The sequence below is a fragment of the Fulmarus glacialis genome, unplaced genomic scaffold, assembly GCF_000690835.1.
Source record: "Fulmarus glacialis isolate BGI_N327 unplaced genomic scaffold, ASM69083v1 Scaffold13606, whole genome shotgun sequence".
In the NCBI taxonomy this organism is placed as follows: Eukaryota; Metazoa; Chordata; class Aves; order Procellariiformes; family Procellariidae; genus Fulmarus; species Fulmarus glacialis.
The window spans coordinates 1,714-19,442 of record NW_009220105.1 but is presented as its reverse complement, the minus strand read 5'-3'; the positions used below and the strand labels follow the sequence as shown (position 1 = coordinate 19,442).

The following is a 17,729-nucleotide window of genomic DNA, read 5'->3' as shown; positions in this document are numbered from 1 at the left end:
GTTCTTTCTATAACAAATTGTACAGTCCTTAATGTGCTTCATTTAAAGGAAGCATTAATCACTTTTTCCTCTGTTAAGCCATAACTTCACAATTTAACGAGGGCATGTACATCTCTGTAATATGGGCTTTTTAGTGGATGAAGTCAGGAATTACTGAAGTGCTGTTAAATGGCACTAGCAGGTATGTGGGATAATCTTTTACAAGAGGTGATGTGTGCCTTATTATGAATTAATTTCTGTTCTTCCTGTGCTTAGGCTGAGAGCGAAGTAGCTTCTCTGAACAGACGCATCCAGCTGGTTGAGGAAGAGTTGGATCGGGCTCAGGAGCGCTTGGCTACTGCCCTGCAAAAGCTGGAGGAGGCCGAGAAGGCTGCAGATGAGAGTGAAAGGTGGGTGGGGCCACTCTTGAATGGATTGTTACCCTTATGACAAAAATGATAATTACCAGGATGTGGATTAGGGAAATAAATTAAGCCACTCTTATGTCTCTGAACGTGTGTAATACACTCTTCCTTTGCCTACATGGACTTCAGTTACAGCTTGTCTGTAGGGATGTCCAAAATTGTAGGCTTGAATTCTTTTTTGTGTCTCAGTTGTAAAGATAAGATTTAAGTGGGGTAGGCCTTTTGATGTATCATGCCACATCCTGGGAAAACTGCTTGGCCCAGCCCAGACTTCTCTATTTGGGTGACAACTTTTTGGGGGTAATGTGTACTCTTGTGCTGTCGGGTGATTCTTGATTTCATTGTGAGTACAAAATCTCACCTGGAGAATAGCGAAGTGCTGGAACAGGCTGCTTTGGTTCTCCTGTTGATGAGATTGGTACATGAAAGTAAGCAAAGGAGAGAGAGCATTCCTTCAGATTTAGGCAGGGATTTCCAGAAGTACTTAATGTAAGTTAGGAACTCAAGATTTGTGGCTTTGGAAGATCTTCTCTTTTACTTCTACAAATTGTATTTTATATCTGTGATAGTACCTTTTATTGAGAAAGATTCCTACCTATTCTGCATATCTATTTCTACCTCACTAACGATGCAGCCTGTTGAAAAGAAAAGTGCCTGAGACTCACAGTGCGTTGTGAAATAGTTAAGAGAATTTCGGTCAAACATGCATGGAAGGGGCAATACACAATGTTTCCTGTTACGCAGGAGTTAAATTTTGCTTATGCAGAGCACAGAGAGCTTCAGTGCTCTAGGGCTCTGACATGGCCAAACTCACAGGAATCTGTTTAGCCCATAAACATAATGCCTGTCAGTCCTGCAGGGGTTGTAACATGCTGTTTCATGATGAATGTAAAAGCACAGATGTCTTTAGTCATCTTATTAGGTCTTTAGAAGCAAGACCCTTTATTTACCTTTCTATAAGATCAGTTTTCCTTCAATTTAAAATGAAAAAGAATAGTACAGCTGAATGGTGGTAAGAGGTAAAGAAATTAAATTTTCTTTGTTCCTAAGACATGCTTCTTTCCTTTGACCTTCTGAAGTGTGAATGCACAGGACTAGATCTATGTGAAGGATCAAGTATCTGACGTGCTTCGTTCATCTTAATACACCTGTCTGAAAGTCACACTCCAGTAGTAGTAGAGCTGGAGATACGCTGGCAAGCCCTGAATCTTGCATTTCCTGTTTTTCATGTCTTTCAGAGGAATGAAGGTCATTGAAAATAGAGCCCAGAAGGATGAAGAGAAGATGGAAATCCAAGAGATCCAGCTTAAAGAAGCTAAGCACATTGCTGAAGAGGCTGACCGCAAGTATGAAGAGGTCAGTTCTTGAGTGCAGGTCATCTGTTTCTAAAGCCCTTTAGGCTGTGCCTGTAATTCTTTTTTTTTTTTTTTTCCCCTTTGCCTTTTAAGTTCAAAAGATCACAAACACCACTCTTTGCAGCTGTGGAAGGAAAAATGGGCACCCAGATACCTCAGGGGACGAGGTGGCAGGAGACCTGTGCTCAGATCTTTGCACTAAAATGATTGAGAGTATTCCCTGGTCTCTTAGGAAGAAAAATATTTTTAAGTTGCCTTTTGGTGAATGAAAGAGAGGTCTTGAAAAATGTCAGATAACAAAGACTCAAATGAATAATGAAGATGTCACATAATCAAAACTCACGTGTTGACCAAAAAACGGAGAGGCCCAACTCCCTGGTTTGTAGGTTCTAGAAACAGGTGATGTGTGCTGCAGCAACATAATATCTCTGATTGTCATTTGCCTTTTCTTGTAGGTGGCTCGTAAGCTTGTGATCATTGAGAGTGACCTGGAGCGGGCTGAGGAGCGTGCTGAACTATCAGAAAGGTAAGCGTTGAACTTACCCCAAGATGTGTGCGAGGTGCTACAAGACAACTGTAACAGCATGAAACATTGGCAGTACACTGTGTGTTCAGCTCAAAGCTATGTTTTGCTCATTTACTCTAATGGTTGAAATAAATGGTCAACGCCAAAGTAAATGTGTTCATATCTGTGTGCGCGTGTGTTTTGTCACTGCATGCTGTACCTGCACACTGATTTTGTGAATGGCTTTTGTGCATTTCATGTGTTCACTAACAGCCAAGTCCGACAGCTGGAAGAACAGTTAAGAATAATGGATCAAACCTTGAAAGCATTAATGGCTGCAGAGGATAAGGTACTGATACTAATAAACAGTTTTTAGGTTTAACTGCAACCCAAGTCTTTCAGCTTCCATAGCCAGTTAGCTCACCCAGTAGTAACAAATAAGTCCTCACTATGCTCTTTACTCTCTTTGCATCTTGCTTTGGTGGTTTTCTTTGGTCTCTTTTTTGTTTATTTATTCATTTTTACCTTTAAAACTGATCTCTTGTGCAGCCAAAAAGAAGCTGAACTGTCTCGTGTAAAGGCTATGTAAATACTTTTGTGTAAGCCAAAGGCTGTAGATAATTTCTGTCTGGTCATCGTCTTAATGTACACTTGAAATGGAATTTGGCATCGTAAAGAGTTGCTTTCAGTCTGTGATGGATTCAGCTGCTTTTGAGGCCATTCTTTTGCTCTGTAATTGTTTTCATTTTTCTCTACCTTTTCCCCCTATTTTCTCCTGTTTCTTTTGCTTGACTGAATCTTCCATCCGCCCCTTTCCTGCCTTCCTTCCGAAATAACAGCAAATGTGCTGAGCTTGAAGAGGAGTTGAAAACTGTGACCAACAACCTGAAGTCGCTGGAGGCTCAGGCTGAGAAGGTAGGCTAGAGACTTATGTGAGAATGTGTCCCTTACGTTGTCACCTGGATTGGCCTGTGGGGTTTTCTTTTTATGCTGATCACTTTGCAGCATTTCAGCAAGGCCATTGTCAGTAGAAGCATTGGGACTTACTATTCAATTCGTATTTGGCTCTTATCGGAACCTAGCATTCCTTCCTGTTCCAAATAGGTCAGTATTATTTGACCACATGTTCTGTTAAGTAGTCTGACAGGATTAAGTATTTATAGAATGTCCCTCAAAATGGCACTTGTGTGCTAACATTAAATTTCTCCAAATGCCACTCCTCTTTAAAACTGTAGTACTAATTTCTACTCAAAAGTTCCCACCATATAGCACTGGAATATAACTCAAGGGAAGTTTGGCTCTTGTAATAAACTGTGTATTACCACAGTCTGGTGAGTGGAATTAATTTAGTTATACCCATATTAATTTCTTGTATACAGTTGATCTATTAGAAGAGAGTCTTGAATGTGGTATTTTTTGGTAAATTTAGAATACCTGGTCTAATATCAGTGATCCTCTTTCTATTACAGTACTCGCAGAAAGAAGACAAATATGAAGAGGAGATTAAAGTCCTGACTGACAAACTGAAGGAGGTAAAATTAGAGCTATTCTTTACGACAGATGTTCCAATGCAACTTTGATGCTTTTAATATAAACACTACTTTGATGCTTTAAGGATGAACACGTCATTTTGGAGACAGTTTATTGTTAAATGTCTCTCCTAAAAATCAGTATCGCCTTATTGTTTGCCTCCTCTGATTGTACTTTTTCCTCATTTGAATTGTTGCTCCTCTATTTGTAAGTATGGTGTGTGTGTTTCCTAAAGTAGTCTGTATTTGTCTCAACTTCAGGCTGAGACCCGTGCTGAATTTGCTGAGAGGTCAGTAACTAAGCTGGAGAAGAGCATTGATGACCTAGAAGGTATGGGGTTTTTTTTTTCTTCACTTACTGTAGAAATACAGATCTTTTATTTTCCTGTTGTTGGTTTTTTTTTCAGCACCCAATTCTACTCACCTGACTTGTCCTGCTTATATAAATGGGTCTGCCTAAAGAGTAAAATAGGCAAAATGTTTTCTGATTGAAATGTATTGATAACTTAAATGCTACAGGTGAACAGTTTTTTGCTCTTGCCTGTTCCTTTTTCTCTCATGATCTCAAGACTCCTTTCATTTTTTTGCTTTATACTCTTCTACTTGGAGGTATATAAATGTATAGGGTAAATGATTAGATGATAAATATTATTATCTTACTAAAAAGCTGATGAGGAGCTGTGTTATGTTTATAATAATTAGGAATGTAGCAAGCTAACCTAATTTATTACTGCGATAAGTGTGGGTCAGGGCAGGCATTTTGTGACACAGACCAGTTGCTGTTTTTCAGTAAAGCTAATGATTGTATACATAATCAGAAGGACAGCTTATTTAACTTCAGGGAGTTTGTTTTAAGGTTTTGATAAATCTTTCAGAACTGTAGTAGAATTAGCAGAATGTGCTTTCTCCCTCCGGAGAAAATAATTCGGTAGTGCTTTGTAATTAGAAGTTATATGGAGTTTACTATTCAGATGCGTTACACTAAGTCTAGGATTTTAAGAAGCTTGATTGCTTGGCATGGCTGGCTGACTTCTGCATAAAGGGTATCAAATATGTAGGTAGCTGCTGAAAATTTATGATCACTGACTCAGGAAGGAAGCAGAGAAGAAAGATAAGTGCTTAGAAGGAACAAAAATTGCTGTAAGAAACTGATTTTATAACATCACGCAAACCAGAGTGGTTTTAAAAAAAAAAAAAAAAAAAAAAGTGGTAGAAAATAAATGATAGCATCCTTTTTGAGCCCCGTTTTTTGATCTTTTCTCCCTAGCTCCTGTGTGCCCTCCTAATGTGCATTAAAACAAAAATCCAGGGCAGCGAAACATGGATTTTGCTTCCCTTGTACGCTTTCTTTCCTTTGTTTTCTCTATATCACAGGTTGCCCCACCGGCAGTGCAGTTAATGAACTTGTCACACAAAACTATTCACTGTTGATTTTTTTCTTTTTTTTTAATTTTTCTCTAATTTTGTAATTTTTGTTTTGTTTTGTCTGTCACAACACCTCTTTCTGTGCGCTCTTCCCCTTTCCTACGGCTTCTGGATGGTATCCTATGCCACCACCTTCACCTTCTATCCCGTGATCACGCTCCATTTCCTTGCATACCTCTGCCTTCCCTTGGGGCAATGTTAGATGAGCTATATGCTCAGAAACTGAAGTACAAAGCCATCAGTGAAGAGCTGGACCACGCTCTCAACGATATGACTTCCATGTAAATGTCTTCCCAGCTTCTGCCTGCACCTGCTTCCCTGCCCTCATTGATTGCGCAGTTTCCAGCCTTGTGAAATTATACTCCCTCTGTAGCGGGAGACGCATTCCTTTAGCGAGACTAGGTGTACAAAATACCATGAACAATTTCTTTACCGTGGCAGAGTGTGGGTGAGTGTTGTGCCTAGCCTGGTAAATACTCATGGTGATTTTGTAAGCTGCATAATAAGCTCGTGTTTACTCTTTCATTCTGTATCTGCAATCCACAATGTCTTGTGGTTGCCCTTTGTTTGTAGCTCTGCATTTATCCTTTCAGTTCACCTCTGTTCAAGCATTGTCTATGAAGCCCATCATGTTCAGTTTACCAAAGAAAGTTGCCTTGGTATGTGCTGCATTCAGCAGCAGATATGTATTCTTCTGCTGTCACAGCTTTTCTCTGCCAAAGTTCCTACAAAAGTTTCAGAGAAATTTAGATTTAGCTGTATTCTCTACCAATGACAGTGGAAAGTGTTTATCTAAATTTCTTTAACTGCTCTGAAAACTTCAGCTGTTATCACTAAATTACAACTGTGGAAATTGATTTAAAATACTTTGTCGTTTAAACCCATAAAAGTGACAATTGAATTGTAGATTGCTTCTGCATATTTTGTGGAGGGTAGTACTAATTTAATTTGCATATACCAAAAATGTGGTAATATCAACTTTAGTCATAAGGAGAAAAATACAGAGTGTATTAGGTAGCAGGAAAGCAGGAGAGTGATCAATTGTAAGGTGTGACTAGTCGGTGCAGTGTTTGATACAAACTCTTCTTCCATCAACTGAAAACTCTGAACAGAGGTCAGCTGTGCTAAATCCACCTTCCCATGCTCATACCTTTCACTTGCATGAACCCTGTACAGTTGACATGGGAAAGAGGAAGAGTTGCGGCTCTTGAGTGCTTATGAGGTGCGATGTTTAGTCCCAGCATTTCTTTTTGGAAGTTAGCATCCTTTCAGCAAGGCGTAAGCTTTGCTCAGAGCTTGAAATGTATTTTGCATGCACCCATATTTTAAATGTTTTTTCTTTCCTTTTTTTTTCATCCCTATGTCTGTTCATTACTTCCCTCCCTCTTTCTCCCAACTTTTTAGTAGGGGTCTAATGTTGTCTGCTTTGTATGCTTTGCCTTTTTTTTTTTTTTTTTTTTTTTTTTTTTTAAATTCCCTCCACCCCCCCAACATATGCTTTTGCTCAGTGGCTTATAAAGCAAATGGACTTTTTTTCTCCTCCTCTGTGTACAGAGATTACAGTTATTTCTTCAATTTGGGATATTTCTAAATGGAAAACAGACGTTGAAATGTTCTCTGCTGGTACATGGGGACATTACTGTAGCATTCCAGTCCCAGCATGGTGTGGTGTTTCTCTAGTAATCATCCTGGCATGCTGGCTCTGCTGTGCTGTTGCTGCTTTTTTGGAAGTCTTCACTGCACCTTTTTTATTTCCTACCTTATCTCACTTTTTGTTTTCATGCAGATAATTTTCTTTGCTTCACTTCTCCAAAGACATCTTCATCGGGTTGGATAAAACATCTTTCCAAGCTTTGGATGTTTCATGGGTTCATTGTCCTGTCTTCTAGCTTAGTTGACTCTATTCCTCTAGCACCTGTCTCAGAATATGCTCTGTTTGTGCTCTGCTGTACAGAAACTCTACATCTCTCAGTGTAAAATAAACATCCCAGCTGTATCCCTTTTGCTATTCCCTTGCCTTTTATTTATTTAAATAACTATTTCAGTTATTAATAAAAATTGCAGGTTTTTGCCATTAGGAATTTAAATTTTTTTGGTGTTTCCATTTTTTTTCTGCAAATACTTTTGCCTGAATGTTGACTATGCAAAGCCAGTGATGGCAGTCTATGGAATGAGAATACTACTTCTGGTATTCTGAGGTCAAAACTGACTAGTTATGATCTTAGTCTTTCTCAAAATCTCATGCAGATAAAATGGGAATCTTTTCAGTTGTTATTGTTACACCAAAACTTGCAAGGACGCTACTTCCTTGGGGTCACTTGGTTGTGGGAGCATGGCTGAGAGAGCAGTTAAGTCTTTGACACCAGATCTTTCACTTTAAAGTCTGAAATTTTCTCCTGGTTTGATGCTGAAGACTTCCTGTCTTCAGCATGTGTTTGTTTGTTAACTTAAATATTTGAGACGGATTTAAAGGCGCAGTATCAAAAACTTTAAATTCTTTTTGTCACACAAAAATAGTCCTTTAAATGTCTTGCAAAAAACTTTTTACCCTCTTTCATACCTCGATTACTCAGCAAAGATGTTGCTTGCTAATTTTTTTTTTTTTTTTTTTTTCCTCCCCACAATATACTTCTCTCGAGTGGCATGATAAGATTGGAAGTTCAGCGGGGACATTTCAGTAGCTTTCCACTCTCGTGCTTAGCTCAGATTCGTGAGTTTGAATTGCAGACTCATGAGAAATGTTTCAGAACTGGAGTAGGAAAACTCTCATTATTATACTAATAATGAAATTATTCTGCTGCGAAGTGGAATGTAGATTTCAGGTTTGAAAGCCTAAACATTGGCTTTCAGCTGATTTGATAGTGCCTAATCAAGGATGAAGCATTAAATACTGACATCTTGCTCTTTTGTACTGTTATTTGCAACTAGAGAGTTTATTGCATTATTTTATCTTCATTTTCTTCACAATGAAAGAAGTTTTTTTCCAGTTCACATTAAAGTGAATCAGTTTAAACTGGATTGATGTCTGATTATGCCTGTCACTGTATATATTGCTAAAGTTCCTAAGTCACCACAGCTAAATAAACTCATCATAGCGTAGCTGAGTTTTACTTTTTAGCTTGGAGAATAATGTAAATGTAGTTTTCTTATTCAATTTCAAGATTATTCAGCAGTGCAGTCTAGGCTAGATTTCCTCCCCTCCCCAAAACCTGTTTTTCAAATAAGGCTTCCAAGTGGATGCATCGTCTTCCCTGCTGCCATCCTCAGATAACTTCGTCTCATCTCAGTTTTTTTATCCCATGACACGTGTCCTAATGTTACTGGCTATGGGGAGAAGCCCGAGTACAGGATATGTGTCAGCAGTCACAGATAGTCCAGATAGTAAAGTTCGATAACTTACTACTCATCAATTGAGATACAGTAAGTGGGTTTATACACTAGTGTATTGCAACTGAAAAGTAAAATGTTTAGTGTGAAGGTTAACCAAATATAATGGGATGAGCATTTGTAAAATGACTGAAGCTAACGTGATTAACTTTACAAATGCGAGAGTTATGGGGAATGTGGTCAGCTGTCACTTGTCAGCTGAGCCAGAGTAACTTACGCTACAGCAACTCCAACTCCTTAATTTAGTGTGTTTTGGTTTATTGTGTTAGCAGTGTTGTTTTTCCTCTCAATTCCTTGTTTCTTAAGAGAAGAAAAAAAAGCAAATCCTGTGTAGGAACCTGGTACTTTTTAACACAGTAATTTTGAACATCAGTATTTAAATCTTCCCTTTTCCTTCAAACACACATAATCAGCTCTCTGCACTGTAGGGCGATGAATTGCTGGAGAGAGTACTGGAAATGGGCAATGCAATGCAGATACCAGGTAGTTGCATACAGAATTCCTAGCTGGCCCTGCTGCACTGATCTTGACTGCATGGAGCTGTTGTGGTTTCTCACTGCAGCGTATTTTAGCACTCTTGTCACCGTTGGACCTGACCTGTACGTTATGTTGTACATCCTACAAGGTCTGACCATGTGTAGATGTGTAGCTAGTCATGTACATGAGGCGTGCAAGGCTGGCTCTGATATCTCATTTGCCTGGGCTCTCTGCTGTGCTGAGGCTGAGCCTCACTGGGTCTGCACCAGAGCTTGAACTCCCTGCTGGGCCTAAGGTGGCCCTACAGAGCCAGCCCTTGGCTCTACCTCTGTGGTAAATCGCAACGTAGACAGACAGCCTGTGGGTAATCAAGGCCTGACTGTACACTGGGTAAATGCTTTCCATGCTTTACCTAGGGGTTTTAGTCTCATTTTGGATGTTGAGAAATACTGTAAATCTCTGCCTCAATTAGAGAGGAGTTTTCTGTGGTGAAGGTAAGCATCAAGTTCTTAGTTCAAATTATGTTGTCATGTTTGAATAACAACTAAATACACTTTGCCAAACCAAGTGAAATTTTAGTCACTCTGAGGTTTTGATGTTTTTTCCATGTATATGTGAGATTATCCTGGTAAGAGAGACAAGACCCAGTTGTTACCGGTCCAGGATCAGTTCTGAAATGTGCCCTGGTTTTACTGAGCCGGCTGTTGGAGTTTGGGCTGGGGAGGAAGCTGTAAGGAGTTGCTGCTCACCGCACAACTATGTCCTACAGACCAGCTCACTGCACAGCTTTGCCATTGCTGTGTCCAGAGACTGCAGGGGAAGAGGATTTCTGTGGAAGCTGTTAGGAAGCTTGTGGAAAAGAATCAGAAACAGTTATTTCCTGTAGGAGAATAGTCTGGTATCAAGAGGTCAGGAGTACAGTTTGAATCTAGACTATTGAGAAGAATATGGACAATTTGAGAAAACAAGACAGTCAAAACCCATCACAGAACGTTCTTTCACTCTGCAGAACAACTCTCACTAAATGCACTGTCACAACATAGCTGTGGCTGTTCTCTTTGACCATAAATGTGAACCGTCCTCTCTGTTTGCTGTATTTGAGCAACACAGGTTTTCATGCTTCCATTTCATTTTCACTGAATGTTTGGGTTTGTTTTCTTCTGAAGTACAACTGAACAATTTAAAGGTATCAAAGTGTGTTGATACCAGTAACAGAAGTATGTTTCCCTACCAAAAATACCATTTCAGCTGTTAGATTCCCCAGGAAAGGAATACAGGCTGAGTCAGACCTAGTGGTAGTTGGCTACCAGCATCTCTCCTGCTGTAACTTACCCTGGTTGTGATGCAGTTACTTTCCCTCCACTGACAGATGAGGTTCCACCACATCTTAAATAGTTTACAAAGAAAAATGGCACACATAAAACAAATCTTCCACACATTGTACATAAAGATTAAAGCAGGACTTGGTTCTTCTAGGAATATAGCTGCAGTTCTTCCATTTCTATTCCCACTTACCTGTCTCATAGCTGTTCCCCCCAACAGGAGTCTTATCCAGTCCTTCATAGGTTATAATAGCTATTCCTTGGAGTAGCTATTTAATTACTAGAGTTCTAGAAACAAAGGTAAAATGTTTCTCTGTATGTTACTGAACTGTCTGTGGTGTGACGAGTTTCTTTATTAACTCTTACCTAACTGTTTTCTCTGTCTAATCTGTCTTCATTCTGCCTCTTTTTTCCCTTCTAACCTGCTTGCTGCCTGTACAGACCAACTCTACCAGCAACTTGAGCAAAACAGTCGCCTAACTAATGAACTAAAGCTGGCATTGAATGAGGATTAAACTTTAGTGTGACTATATTGTTAACTTTTTAAAAACTGCTTCTTCCAAATTTCCTTAAGAATGAATCAGTAAATGTAGAAATAAGCAAGAAACCTAGAAATTGATTTTTTCCAGGCTGTTGATTCTGTGGTAAATTAATCGATGAAATTCTCAGTTTCTGTTGGAAAAATATGAAAATGCTTCTTCTCGATGAGGCTTTTCATTATCTGTATGCACAGCTACTTTGGAGGAGCAGTAAGCTCTTTGGCTATGCATAGCTCCTTTCCTCTTCAGTAAACAGCTACAGCATTTAGCTAACAGTATCCAAAAAGTAACGGCCTGCCTTGTAGAGAGACACTCAGTTTACCTGACATCATGAATTGGCCCTGAGATTTTTACTAGAACGTGGACGAGAGGAAAATGTTCATCAGGATTCATATTTCCGTATTTCAAAACCAGCATAAAGGATACTTATAGCTGTTTTGTTATCTGGAGACTTTAATGCATTAATTTTGCATTACTATGAATTGGGCTTGTATTTGACTTTTAAAAAAATCTTAAAAAAAAAAAAAAAAAAAAAGCTATGACTGGGAGCTCCATCTGAAAATACCTGGTCAGTTTAAAGGTATGCTTGCATTAGTATGAAGTTACTATTACTGGATTCTGGTAGGATGCAGCTCTAGAACATTGTGCTCATTTATTGTATCAAATAAGTGTGTTAAATGACTGTCCTATAAAAGTGTGCATGCAACATAAAGCTACTAACTTTGATTTTATTTATTTTCTAGAAGAAATAAATTTCTTAAAGGTCACATCACTGACGAAGAGATTGGTTGTAATTTTTTTTGTTCTTTGCAAGTTCTGAATTACATGAAACTTAAAGTATGGATCTGCAAAGAACTTAAATTATTTTCTTTATTGCCCTACTTTAAAAAAAAAAAAAGCCATTCACCATCCCACATTCCTGTAAGCAAAGAGCTTCCAGAACATGCAAGAATTGCATCTCTGTTGGCAGTGCATTTTCTTAACAAATGCAGCTGTAAACAGTTCTAAACTTGTATTACTTGCCGTTTGTTTTATTAATTTGGAATTCTCTCTAGTTGCGCTGTCTGGGGACATCGGTATTTATGAGCATGCACATTTCTTAACTTTCTAAACCCTCCAATAGAAATGATGATTGCATGCCTTCATGTTCTGAGAATCAGTGCCTGCAAAGAACTGCTATTCATGTTTTAATTTTCTAATCCCACAACAGAGAAAGTGGCGCATGCCAAAGAAGAAAACCTTAGTATGCATCAGATGCTGGATCAAACTTTACTGGAGTTAAACAACATGTGAAAACCTTCTTAGCAGCAACCACATTATTTGTTTTATTATTTTTACACCTGCTTGCCATGAAACCCCATAAACATGTCTTTATTTTAGTTTCACCACATTCACAAGAACATCTGCTAAATTATCAGGCAGGGGTCAGGGAAACACCAAAATGGGCAAGCCATATGTGGGTTAAGCTATATTACATTATGGTTTAAATGTGCCATTTCCCAACAGAAATGTTACCTACACTTTGTAGAGGGTTCAGCAATTCAGTATGCCTAGTCTTTTGAAGAATCCTGGCTGTGGCAGAAAGTGTCCCACCTCATGTGCCAACTACAATTTTTAACAAACAAGAAGAATGATTCATGTTCAAGAGAGATCAGGTGGAAATGGTGCTATTTTGAACAAAAGGTTCTACTGAAGTCTTTTGTTTGACATCAGACAAGTCAGGAGTTGTCCAGCACAGTAATTTATTTTTATCAGAATTTTATTGACCTGTGAGGATTTGGAGTTTCTGTGCCTTCTAATTCAATAAAACAAAGGTATGTGAGCAACAGAGAAAAGTGAAGGCTTCTGGAGGTTTTAAATTGTGTTCTTGCAACTCAATACAGAAGTGTAGGTCAGCATTTCACCTTAAGTATTCATTCGATTGTATTTTTCATGTTGAAATGAAAGATTCAATAAATTCAGGAGAAAACATAAATTTGGAAGAGATTGTTTTAAAATGTATTTTATTTGTGTGGATTTTGGGGAGGGGGAGGAATTTATAAACCGATATTCGCCTCACTTTTTTTCACACTTTCTTTGAGCAGTTTTAAAAGTATACCTGTATGTAAACATTGTATAATGATATGGAATAAAATGCACATTTTAGGACATTTTTTAAATTTTGCTCTCCTGTGATTTGTTTTTCATCACATCAGCTTTCTGTGTATCGCTGTGTAAAATATGCACATGTGCAGTGTCTCTCATTGGGATACACTGTTAACACATTGGCTTTCAGGCTCTTCTGTGCTCTTAGGCTAATGTATAAAAATGCAGTGAAATGCAGTGGTTTGGACTGATGTGGATCCGCAACTGCTAAAAGCGGCTCTCTGATGACCATATTGCAGGAACCTGTCCCCATCACTTGATTGTATTCCCAGATGGGTGCAGAATGCAACTATCCCCTAATGGATGATAGAGCTTTCCAAAATTATTCATTGTTGATCAAAACTCTTCAGTAAGATCGTTGCAGAACTCCCATAGACTTCTGTAGGAAATGAGCCCTAAAGGCCATGCTTTTGGAAACACTACCGTGTATTTGTATATCTTACCTGTTAATATGTGTTTATTTACTTCGATGCAGTGATAAACCTTCCAAAATGATGTGTGAAGTTCATGAGAGATCCTTTCACCCAAATTTTCACTGTTGGTTGCTAATTTCTACATGTGTAGATATCTTTATTTGAATTGCAAGGTCTGTCAATGAGCAACTTCAGAACTTCAAAAATAATGCTTATTCCTTATTTTTCTATAGTATATTGCTGAAAGTTGATGCTGTCCATCCTTCTAGCAGCAAGGAGCTCGATAGGAGACAGGTATAGATAACCTTCCAGATCATCAAAGAATCTCCATTAGTGGACCCTTAGGAAGCAACTGAAAACAAGCGATTTTCTCAGCAGCTGGTGTAGTGGTGAAAGGGTAAAGTAACATATAATAATTTCAAGTTAAATGGGAGTCGGAGAGGAAAGATGTACTGGTGTGAGTCTCTGGCTTTTTTTGATTGTGTTATAAAGGGGAGAACTTAGTAACAGTACAAGCTTTTGCATGATTTGTTGCTGCTGCCAAGTCATCCTGAATGGAAAGGATGAGATCCCTTGCTTCATGTTCCCCTTTAAGTGTTTTTGGGAAGCAAAATATATGTTACAAGGCTCCTGCAGTGCCTTAAGCTTGTACTGGAAGCCGACAGTCTGAAGCTCCAAATAACAATTGTGCAGAGGTAAATTATTCTAATCTCTTCCTTCTTCTTTAGCACAAGGATGAAATGTCAGGTAATTGGGCTCCAAGAGTTCAAGCCTCCATGCGCATATGGCTTTGAGTGGTGCTGCTGGAGTCAGTAGGGCTGCTTCCAGTAGGAAGTGCTGTGCTGGGTGGTAGTTTGTAGGGTAGGGCCCAAGGCCACCCAGAGGGTCGGAGGCTATGCTGGGAGCCGAACAGAGGAATTCGTGGCATTTGGCCATGAGTCTTACACAGCTGAGTGTGCTGCCTGCTCCACTGGAGTGCTTTTATGGTCCCATGGTCTGTGCTTGAGTCCTAAACAATGTGTCTGAGTGAGGTCAGACCCTTTGTTTGCTGCTTAAAATTGCTGGCTTTCCAGGAGACCACAAACTGCTTTGTGGTTTGGGGAATCTGAATTCACCTCTTACTGTGTCTAAGGGTAAGGAGGAGGCTGTGGTTTTAATGTCTCTTAATGCGATCACGTCACCATTAATAGGGCAAGCATGTGCAAGCAAGGAGATAAGAATTAATCTGGAAAAAACATGTTTCTAGAATAGACTTCCCCGAAGTGCACAGTTGCAGATGAATCCGTAAAGCTTCATAATAGGTAAATAAAAGCTTTCCAATTCCAAGGACTGCTGAAGGGAGCAGTGAACATAATGGTGAATCGCACCAAGTGGCTTTTTTTGATGACTAGCACAGACACGTAAATAGGCATATGGATGTATTTGCTGGAGCAGGAAAATCTATTTCTACCATATATCATAAGCCACTACCCATTATGGATTCTTTGCATGCAGTGCCTAATGAGACAAAGCTCAGTGAAGCTAGAAAGCATTGGCTTGTAAAGATAAATAAATTGGGCTCTGATTTAACCCCATTCCAAACAAATGGGAATTTCTCCCCCTTGCAGCTACTTTGCCCGAAACGTTAACTCTAAAAATTTGTTAAATTACAGAATCCTGCATCATTCAGCATTCCTCAAGATGTGTGTCTTGGTTTGGAGAGCTACTCACCCTTTTTTTCAATGCAAAAACACATTTGGCAGTTTGAAATATACCATTATTGTGCAGCCATGCTATGTAATTGTCTGGTTGTTTTGTGAGTTGTCCTCTCTTAATGAAACGAGTAGTTCTGAGAGCACCAGAACTGGCAAAACCTGCCTTCTTGTAGATTCATGTCCCGTGGTTGGTTGTAGACTTGCAATGAAGTTTTTTCCAGATACTGAGACGTTTGTGTTGTCTCTTGCTCCCTCATGGGATTTTTCTGATGTCTGATAATATGCAAGGCATGCTGCAGGGTGTGCCTTTCCCTCCGTCAGGATGCTCATAGGCATGCTCTATCTTACTGGTTCCTTATGTTCACAAAACTTGCAGAAACGTAGTTTTCCTTTTAGAGTTCTATGTGGTCAAAACTAGTCAATCACTCCCAGAGTTGTTGAATGGGATGAGAGGCAGAGATAAGAATGACATACAAGTCCCTTTTCTTTAAGAAACAAGGCTAAAGCAGTAGCCTGCACCTATAGAGCACTGCCTCTCAGAGCTCTAGCACCTGAGTGAGAAATCTGAATCTGTAAGGTATTATGCATATTAACCAATTTCTGCTGTCATTGATGCTCCTCAAAATCTGCGTTAAGTTGGCAAACTTCGCTATGCTGTTACTATTGTAGGAATATCTGTTAATTTGGGCTGTCTTATGACTGCTGTAATGTCTGTTAGTGGCAGCAAAAGAAGAAAGTGATTAGCCAACTAAAACATTTAAAAACAAGGAGTGGGGGAAATACGTTTTACATGGCACAGCACTTGGCAAAATACAGTATTTTTTCCTCACATGTTCATTTTGGTGTTTTTTTTCTTTAATTTCTGAGTTTTTAATAATAAAACAGGAGCATCAGTGAAAAATTAAGCAAAAAGGTCAAAGCAGTAGAGAAAATAAGGATAATGCTTTTTATCTTCATGGAGTTGTTTTGAAAATGCACACAGGAATAGTTCCTTTTAATAGAGGAAAGCTGTGTGACTTTCTTCAGTGTGTGTTGTGTTCTTTCCAAGGTGTGGAAAATCTGTACAAGTTTGCATAATCTTCCTGGCTTTATTTGTGAACCTATCTAGTTTTCTGTAAGTCATAGCCTTGCCAATTTGTAAGCTGTTGCTGAGAATTGCATAAATGCAGATTACCCCTCACAATGACAGCAGCTTAGTGAGCAATCTAGAAATGCCAGTTAATTAATTTATATGAGAGCAGAAACAGTGGGAAACAGAAGCACATAGAAGTCTTACAGGCACGTGAAAAACTATTCCTTCCCTTCGTAATGCACTGAAATGAAAGGACATAAAGTAGTATTTTGGATTTGAATATTATGGTCTTTAAGGGCACCTCAGCGCTGGTTTCTTCCTGTCTCTTTGCTGGTTTGAGGAATGGCTGGATAAAGATGAAACAGCATCTTTTTCATTAAAAAAATAGAACCAACTCAAAAAAAAAAAGTTCTGCAGACCTAGCTGCAACTGACAGTACCACATGTCATAACATACTGGCATGCATGGTTGTGGGAACATTTCTCTCATTTGTGTACAGCCAGCATATATGGATCATGGGTATAAAGGGATGAAATATGTTTGGGGCCAAGATCCTGCAAAGTATTTTGAATGCTTTTTATTCCAAGACCTGACCATGATCTGCTTCTCGGGATTATTCCTTTCATCGATGTTGTTTTCATTTTTTGCTCTGAGATTCAAACAGAAATGTCAAGGAAGTGTCCGTGTGATCTGTCTCAGCCAAAGCGCATGGCAAACAGTGTTTCTTTGGATGAAATCTGCAAAGGCCTAACGCCTCTAGTGATAGTTGTCCATGCCACTGAGGAAAATGATACGGGTCTGGTGTCTCTACAGTAGAATTTGTGAAAGAATAATCAGGAAGGTGAAACTGCAAAGCTCTGGTAAGTTGTTTTAACTTGCTTAGGACACATTGATATTGATATTAACATGGAGATCTGTGTGAGTTTCCAGTTTAAAAATAGAGCATTTCTTTGCAAGTCCACCAATAGTTTGCATGTTTCTCTTGACAAGAATACTACTTGGAGAAATAGCCTAGGAAAATGCTTCAAAATCTTTCCTGGATTATGGTTTTCTGTAGCCAGCAAGGAGGAGCCTGCCATACTTCTTTCCCCTTAATCTGGATTGCTGTACTGCTTCCTTATTTGTTTATTGTACACATGTAGACTATAAAATAGGCAGAAGGGATGATGTAATTTGTGCAGGCTGTCCAGAAAAAAAAAAAGTATCTAGAAGATGAACTAGGCAAGAAAGCAGCTAAAAGGGAAATGATAAGATAGAAGGGGCTAAAGGTCAGTCAGGAGGATATAGACAGCGTGAAGGTGATCTACAGAAGAATGAATCCTCCCCCTCTAAATGCTACCATGTAGTTATGCCTTGTCTTGCTCCTGTAGCCTCCACTTGTGTTCCTGCAGCCACTGCATTCCTCTGCCACAGAGGAGGGTGGCTGGCAAAGTCCAGGTAGCGGCAAAATTTTTGTCACCCC

General features: G+C 39.1%; 1 protein-coding gene across 1 annotated transcript; it reads left to right on the top strand.

The window, feature by feature from the left end:
* Positions 1-247: 247 nt before the first annotated feature.
* LOC104071246 (tropomyosin alpha-4 chain-like) lies at positions 248-13,089 on the top strand. Its single transcript, XM_009580641.1, has 7 exons — positions 248-389; positions 1,643-1,760; positions 2,215-2,285; positions 3,104-3,179; positions 3,734-3,796; positions 4,055-4,124; positions 12,154-13,089. Exons 2-7 carry the CDS (start codon positions 1,647-1,649, stop codon positions 12,234-12,236), a joined length of 477 nt encoding a protein of 158 aa, XP_009578936.1. The 5' UTR covers positions 248-389; positions 1,643-1,646; the 3' UTR covers positions 12,237-13,089.
* Positions 13,090-17,729: the final 4,640 nt, after the last annotated feature.

Coding starts and splice junctions, on each gene's coding strand:
- LOC104071246 (XM_009580641.1), top strand. CDS start 1,647: ATGAAGGTCATTGAAAATAGAGCCCAGAAGGATGAAGAGAAGATGGAA. Junction 3,180..3,733: donor TGGAGGCTCAGGCTGAGAAG/GTAGGCTAGAGA, acceptor TTTCTATTACAG/TACTCGCAGAAAGAAGACAA. Junction 3,797..4,054: donor TGACTGACAAACTGAAGGAG/GTAAAATTAGAG, acceptor TCTCAACTTCAG/GCTGAGACCCGTGCTGAATT.